The 7,495-nt window shown below is 42.9% G+C and overlaps 5 protein-coding genes across 5 annotated transcripts; 2 read left to right on the plus strand and 3 right to left on the minus strand.

Moving 5' to 3' along the window:
• Window positions 1-716: 716 nt before the first annotated feature.
• On the minus strand, window positions 717-1,282 carry VTP01DRAFT_9208 (uncharacterized protein; the record flags this gene model as incomplete). Its single annotated transcript, XM_069388415.1, has 3 exons — window positions 717-736; window positions 792-893; window positions 952-1,282. 3 exons carry the CDS (start codon window positions 1,280-1,282, stop codon window positions 717-719), a joined length of 453 nt encoding a protein of 150 aa, XP_069240714.1.
• A 132-nt stretch (window positions 1,283-1,414) lies between these two features.
• VTP01DRAFT_9209 (uncharacterized protein) lies at window positions 1,415-1,933 on the minus strand (the record flags this gene model as incomplete). The annotated part of the gene is made up of 1 exon (XM_069388416.1): window positions 1,415-1,933. The coding sequence occupies one exon, from the start codon at window positions 1,931-1,933 to the stop codon at window positions 1,415-1,417; it is 519 nt and encodes a 172-aa protein (XP_069240715.1).
• Window positions 1,934-2,269: 336 nt separating this feature from the next.
• On the plus strand, window positions 2,270-2,584 carry VTP01DRAFT_9210 (uncharacterized protein; the record flags this gene model as incomplete). The annotated part of the gene is made up of 2 exons (XM_069388418.1): window positions 2,270-2,352; window positions 2,422-2,584. The coding sequence occupies 2 exons, from the start codon at window positions 2,270-2,272 to the stop codon at window positions 2,582-2,584; spliced, it is 246 nt and encodes an 81-aa protein (XP_069240716.1).
• A 1,993-nt stretch (window positions 2,585-4,577) lies between these two features.
• Window positions 4,578-5,543, plus strand: VTP01DRAFT_9211 (uncharacterized protein; the record flags this gene model as incomplete). The annotated part of the gene is made up of 4 exons (XM_069388419.1): window positions 4,578-4,611; window positions 4,698-4,857; window positions 4,935-5,117; window positions 5,177-5,543. The coding sequence occupies 4 exons, from the start codon at window positions 4,578-4,580 to the stop codon at window positions 5,541-5,543; spliced, it is 744 nt and encodes a 247-aa protein (XP_069240717.1).
• A 1,135-nt stretch (window positions 5,544-6,678) lies between these two features.
• VTP01DRAFT_9212 (uncharacterized protein) lies at window positions 6,679-7,175 on the minus strand (the record flags this gene model as incomplete). Its single annotated transcript, XM_069388420.1, has 3 exons — window positions 6,679-6,693; window positions 6,759-6,855; window positions 6,928-7,175. 3 exons carry the CDS (start codon window positions 7,173-7,175, stop codon window positions 6,679-6,681), a joined length of 360 nt encoding a protein of 119 aa, XP_069240718.1.
• Window positions 7,176-7,495: the final 320 nt, after the last annotated feature.

The following is a 7,495-nucleotide window of genomic DNA, read 5'->3' on the forward strand; positions in this document are numbered from 1 at the left end:
AGCTATCTTAAGACGCGTTGACGCGATCCGAAGTGCTTTGTTGCCGGCCCCTCATAATTCATCACGATTACCCAGTCCAACTTCTGCACCCGACCTCTTATCGATACTACAGTGTGAAGATTCGATCTGGAATGGACGAAATAATCAAGAGACCACAAGAACTGGTAGAAATATACAGTAAATGAGTTAGATGTGACGGGGAAAATATCCATCCACAACTGACCTGATAGAATAAGCAAGAAACAGCGACTTGCCAGAGACAGGGGCCAGACGACGAAGCAATAAGGCAACACTATCTATGGACATATAAGCGGTTTGTCAGGTACGATCCTCTACAATATCTCTCTAGAGGACCGCACCGAAAGGATGGACATCAGATAGCTAGGCTAGATCAAAAACAGGAATCAAAGAATTAAACTCGAGAGTAGCACAGGATGATCAGACTCGTGGTTTATGTACAGATGATAAAAACTATTTATATAACTACAGGAATAGGTATTGATGACATGGGGTTTGGGGGAAAAGGGCGGAATACGAGTGGATGATGACAATAGAAGGAAGGAGGGGGGATCGATTAGACATAGATACCTTACTGTGAACGTTTCACAGTAGGCGAGCGGCAGTTGAATGGGTCAAGTAATGGTGGATTGAAAATGATTTTTTGGCGTCAAAAATGAACGCCTGGGCTTTCGATGGTAGAAGATCCACAACCGCTTTCACGATCCGAGGGTATTGGCTGAAAAAAGCTTGATGAGTTCACAAGCAGATGTAGTTTTTCTCTTCTCTCTTACCAAAGAAATTCATGTATGTCATTGCAATCGGTACTGAGACCAGCAAAGTCAAGTACACTAAACAGACATCTTTGTCCGTGTTTTTCAAGAAACCAAGCAGGTCTGTAAAAACCACATTAATTAGAATTAAATAAGTTTCCGCTTGCTTGCAAATCGTTACCTTGACAAGTTCCGTCGATATTCTCAAGCTTACTGATCATTTCAACAGGTCGGGGCATATCTCGAGAAAATATGGATGATTTGCTATTGCAGATTGGTGACACGAAAATTCTCTCGACGCGACTTTGTTGTTGCAACCGTTCCTCCATATATTGAAGCAGTTGAATGCGTTTGCCTTGGTCATCGTTCTTGTCCTCCGCGCCCGCCGCTGCCGATTTTCTCGCGTATCCGATTACTTGTATTCCTTGTTTTTTAAGATCTTGGAGTTCGGCCTGGTAATCAATCAGGTAGCCTTGATTGATTCGACGACAATATCTAGTAACATTTTTCATAAGCCAAGATAAGAAGTAGCTACAAACGATGGTTATTATTACCATGGTACTTTGGGTCGAGCACATGCAACTCTCTCTTCCTTTCTTGTTGCCTTCCAGGCTCCTTGCTTTTGTGTGCTTTATCCTTGACCTTCATGAAGGCAGCGTTTCGACGGCCACACCAGCGGCCGAACACTGCTGGCTCTTTATCTTGTCGGGGAGGTACGAGCTGATGATGTCCAGGATCTCCTTTGTAGAGAGACAGTCCTTGGTATAGACCTCATTGATGTTGGGATCCACGGGAAGGAAAAGGGTATCCACAAGTTCCAGTATTTGGGCATCGCTTGACCAATTGCTGGGCTTCGCCGTGTTCCCGATCGTCGTCTCTTCGCTCTCATTGATGGAATCCTTGTCTGCATCTGCTTCCGCAACTTGCTCCACCGCGTCTGGATCGTCAGGTAGATATTTCTTGTATGTAATGGCGCGACAATTGATCTTGACGTTTGACATTACCAAAGGATCGTCAGGATCATCGGTATATACGAGTGTAGAATCGTGGTAAGGAGATAGTTTTTCAATACAACGCCGTTTGTTTTCAAGAGTGTTCTCAACACCGAAGTAGAGGCATGCAGCTTGGCTATACGTCACTCTGAGTCTTTTACGTGTCAACATGGTTACAGATTCACAGAGTATTGTCGCCTAGCAATTGTTGCTTGATGGTTGTTGACAGGTTGTTGAGAAGTTGGACTGACGCTAAAAAATCATTTCTGACCCAAAAGCACTTGACCCATTTAATTGCCGCTTACAGCTGTAAAGGCTTCACAACAAAAGTATCTGCATATCATCATCAACACGGGAAATGCGACTTGCCCCTGGCCCCTTCTATTTCTTGTCATCTGCGCGCACTCGGTCCCTTTCCCCACACCCCAGGCACGCAAATTTCTCCGCTCAGTTCCTGCGCTTTTTTCTCTCACAAACTCTCTCTCTTCCCTCATCTTCCATTGCGCAATGTCGGACGTGTATCAACCAAAACCCTCCAGAAATATCAGTGTTTGGAATGTGTTTTCGCGTGTCAATACACACGGAACGAAGTAGGACAAGAAACATTGGTCAAACGGGCGTGATACGCGTCATAACGAATAATTAATCGATGACATTAGCGCGCGATCGTATGATTATCTCTGTAAATCCATGTTCTTCATCGTGTTGCTGTTGATCCCCTCCATTATGTTTCCCTCGATGCATGACGATATTGCTCTATTGTCGCACCAAGCTCGCCAGTCACTTTCCTATTGCAGTGTGCTGAGTTTTGGACACCAATAACTTGAGAAATGAGAATCTTGGCAATAACTTGAAAGTAGGGCTCGGAGTCCGGTCGGTATATCCCGTGAACCGTCCCGTTTAAACCGGTATCGACGGTAGACGGGCTCAATATGTTAACCGAAAATAAGCTCCCGAAATGAAACGGTCAGGTACTTGGAACCGTTAATCAAAACCGTATCCCGACTGAATACCCGGTAATATCGAACTCATGTTTTTGAATAGCAATAAGTGCTATAAAGAAGAACGAAAGAAATGGCAAATTTACTGATATAAATGCTCAGTATGTATCGTGTTTTGAGTATTTTAATTTTTATTGGAGAGAATAACGAGTATATGGAGTTGCAATGACACATTGGTTGAGTAGGCGCGCTAATGTTTATGATGCAGGTTGTTAAAGAATTAAACAAGAATGACAACAATGAACCATACTGTATCAAAGCAATACATTACTCATATCTATAACAAAGTAACCATTGTGTATGTCTTTGCATTGCATGGTTTATTGCCTTCATTCATCTGTAAGTTAATTTTGAACCGAACTTCCCGTTGAAATTCGGGCAACCATATATTCGGAAACGGTAAGAATCCCACACCCGTTGAGCAATCTCAAACGGGTTTCGGTTGGTTAATGGGTACCGAAAATTTATTCCCGTTTATTATCGGTTCAGTCCCGTTCAAAGCCCCAATATGAGTACGTTATTATCATCGTGATGCACTCTAAGCATAGGTGTTTGCATGCAATACGGTAATGATCACACCATCTTATTATTTGCGCATCCTCTTGCACAACACAGAGAGCTATAAGCCATCCGATGAGGCGAATGTGAATACCACGCAAACCAATATTGATTATACATATCATCATCCCGCATATGATATCGACAGAATTACCCTCATGTGGCTTCAATTCGGCATCGTTTCTTGTCGCTAAGTATACAGTTATGTAACTCGCGACGAATGTGTTGCGATTAAGTAACACAGGAAACCGAAATTGACTCATATTTGAAAAGTGTACATACATGTAAAAGAAACATAGTATTAATGGATAGCCAGGGAATTTGCCAAATATGGCGGTCGATTAGACCCGCAAACTCTGCGCAAACGTTCAACTCTCTGCACTGCGAGAAAATCGGGAGAAAAACACGCACGAAGTAAAATTTAATATGTAAACAAGTCGAATGACTCATAACGCAACTGATTGACGGAGTCATAGATGTTAATCCGTATTCGGACATCTATGACGACGACTTTATAAAGTTCAACAATATAAACGAGCCATGTAGAAAACATCTTCCAAATTCTGATGATCATTTACTCCCCAAGCCTGTAGCAACGTCGAGTACTTGGAACAACTCCGCATTCGAGCAAAGCGTGCAAACATCGTCAGGGAAGATGACATACAAAAAGATAATCGAGAAACTGGCTTCACTACAGATACGAGAGAAATCGACAGCCGAATTACAATGAGCGAAAACTTGAGCTGCATTATGACTCCAAGTTCTACATATATTATATACAGCGAGGCAAGCTGTGCAACACGCAGATATTTTCGTACCATGCGAACCGATAATCATAGCTACAATACTACACCGCGTATATAGTTCAGCAGCTCGCCAACATTGCAACATTTTTTGTCGTGTCTGGACTATATAGTCCTGCACTCGATATAGCGGTAATTAGATATCACTCCAACAAGTCGGTTATATTGGGGGAAATTTCCCTGACATTTATTTCCTTGTTCTTCTTACGGAATATGTAAAAACATTTGCTTTGAGTCTCACGAACCCTTGTCTTCTCCCCGCCTCTCACCCATAACCGACACTACATTTAAGCAAATTTTTCACGAGATACAATTCCGTCATTCGAGTTATCGTTAAATTTTGGAGCATCGGTAAGCCATAATAACTTGGATGCATTTTGGGGCGGGGACGATAGAGAAACCTTCGTTAAAATTCTAACGGTTCATATTGACCCACAACTAGTCGGTCATCAAATGAATCCCTTGGCTATTTTAGGTCCTGCGGATCGTCCTGATTCGAAGAGCCATTTGTACTCTCCAATTCCCGTATCAGTGCGAGACCATCCATTTATTTAAGATACTCGCCTGCATTAGGGCAGTTTGTCACTGGCACTGAACATATCGAGAACAGAGCTACCCAAGACCCAGATGTTGGCGTTACTGGAGAGGCGGAATACAGGAGTGCTGAAGACATAGAGGAGCACAACGAGGAAGAGGAGAATGCTTTGTGGTGCAAGAACTGCATGGAGCACAGGTTGTTGCATTCTTGAATACTGTGACCCCTCCTACTGATCGCGGCAACAGCGACATATATACAAATGATACTTTCAGTACTGCCGAGCTGGTGCAGTTAGTGCGCGCATATATCCCTGAAAGACTGCAAGATAGCAAACAATTTGGGCAATGGTGCCAACGCAACAATGCTTGGTGGGTCGCTGCTGCTATATCGTTTGTTGGCAATAAGCGTGTTCGCAAGAGAAATCTATTTGTGATGAAGCAAAGTTATCACGGTAGGTTGTAATACATGTCATATATAGGATATTGTACTTATCTTTCGTATGAGATCAATTTAGCCGCCATCGCCAAGGATATAGCTACCAAGCAGAGCTGCAAGCGCTGCGAAACCAAGGCCTAATGATCGTCGGTTACGCACGAAAGTCAAAGGCAACAAGAGAAAGTGACGAAGGCAGGGTACGACTATTGCAGATGATGGCTTCTCGCCTGAAGGAGCGTTCACATGTGCAACGCACATATGTGATAGTATCATGCAATAGCAAAGATCCCATGAGTATGAGAGATATGCCACGTCTGGAGTTGATCGACAAGATTGACAATGTTGATGGAACAATGCAAGATAGCGGAATCAGGACTCCTGCTGTACATATAGCACTGACTACTACTTTACTTAGATCTGCTCTTGTTTTTGAAAGCGTCGACTAAGAGTGTCTGTCTGGCTGTACTGGATTTTGCTTGATTGAGCACGGATCCCAATGATGTTTACGAACTAGTCTGGTAAGAAGAAATGAGAACAATTTTGGGTCAGTATGCTAAATCAGGTCTGTTCCTACTAGTAAATACCCAAAAGTCAAAAAGATCGTCATCAGATCACGATTTTCGATCGCGAAGAACTCCTTGCCAATCCTGAACAGTTACGCGCTTTCGACTGCCGTTCGCGCCTTGTACAGCGGTCAGCATGAATATAAAAAGGCCATGCATTGATTATCCGTACACACTGCCTCGATGTTGAACATACACATACTTCAAGTTTACCTTAAATACAACAACAAAGTCATTTTTTCCATCATATCAACTTGTCATATTCACAAGGTTGTGCCAATGAGCATGTAGATCATTCGCCATAGATTGTTTGGATCCAGAGATGGCATTTGTCATGAATCATGCCATACATCGTTTGCCATAGATCGTTTGAATCCAGAGAGTGGATAAGCCTGGAACAAAGTGGGAATAATAGCTGGAAGCAACAGGAGTGCTAATTATGGGGATGAACGCTGGTTTTTTATGTTGCAAGCAGATAAAAAAATCGTCTGGGCTGCTTATGGATCGAGTGGATGACTATATTACATGCAGTGGATTGGGATATGGATAATACACCTGGATCATACAGTGATATATGTGTGTTGTGGATACTTTGTATAGTAGATCGGTCAATATGTTAATATGGATGATTAAGTGGCAAAAAAGAAAAATCCTATATGAAGACGAGAGCAGGATTTTCCGCAGACTGACCACAGTCGATACGAAATGCGCCCGCCCTCAGCATCCGGATCCAAAACCAAAACGCCAATAATTCTCACAACATTGCCCCAGAAAAATGATATTCCCAGAGTGCTTTGCACGCCATTCTAGGATCACACAGACGAACATGACTGTCCGGCATACAGGAAATCTTTGAATTGGGCAGTCACTAGGGAGTGCAAATATGTAGCCAAGCCCAAAGTTTTTTTTTGTTCTTATATATCATACTGTGGTAGTCTGTGGAGAATAATTATCACAATCGCTCTCCGTTGCGCAGTTATTTAAGCATCTATAAGAATGAGAAACAAAACCTTCGAAATTACTCAGCCGTAAGCTATTGGATGCTTCACTGATTCGTGTCATCAATGTCTCGCTTTCCAAGAACTTGTTGCGTTTTACCTTGCTCTTGACAACTGACCAAAACTGCTCAATAGGATTGAGTTCAGGCGAGTATGATGGAAGATAGGCACATCGATATCCTCGAGACTCAATATACCTAGAGATATCCTCAGCCTCATGAATAGGAGCATTATCCATTACCAAATAATGTCCCTTCATGTGCTCATACTTATCCATCTCGTCCATTGTAGCCTTAAGGAAGCTGAGATAATGTCCAGTTACAGTTCCTTTGCTTACAGCTTCAGAATGACCCGCCCTCTTTCTTTTCTTGGATGGTGGTTGTGGGAGCCTCAGGCTGCATTTAATGATACCTGATGCCGAGATTGCTCCCAAGATTGTAGTCGTCTTTGCTCTTGTTTTTGGCACTGTAACCACTGCAGAAGACCCTTTCTTGGACCATGCCATGCTGCGTTTCATGTTGATATGGAACGCAGACTCATCAAGACACAGTTTTTTCGAAAGTCGATGTCGGTCATGTCCCATCTGCGCACCCAGTTAAGGCGCTCTTGGATCTTAGCCTCGCTATTCCTGTCTACAGGCTGAAACCGAGCTTTTTTCAATGACAAGTTGCATTCGTTCTTCACAAATCGATGGAGCGTCGTTTTGGATAATTTGAGTCCCTAAAATCTCTGAAGCAGGCGCTCCATCAACTGTTCTAGGACAATCGACGGATTTTCGTCAATGCATTCTAAAATAACTTTCTTATGTTCATCGTTTAAAATACGCGGACGACCACT

The sequence above is a fragment of the Rhizomucor pusillus genome (genome assembly GCF_041956525.1).
Source record: "Rhizomucor pusillus strain CBS 183.67 unplaced genomic scaffold VTP01scaffold_6, whole genome shotgun sequence".
In the NCBI taxonomy this organism is placed as follows: domain Eukaryota; kingdom Fungi; phylum Mucoromycota; class Mucoromycetes; order Mucorales; family Lichtheimiaceae; genus Rhizomucor; species Rhizomucor pusillus.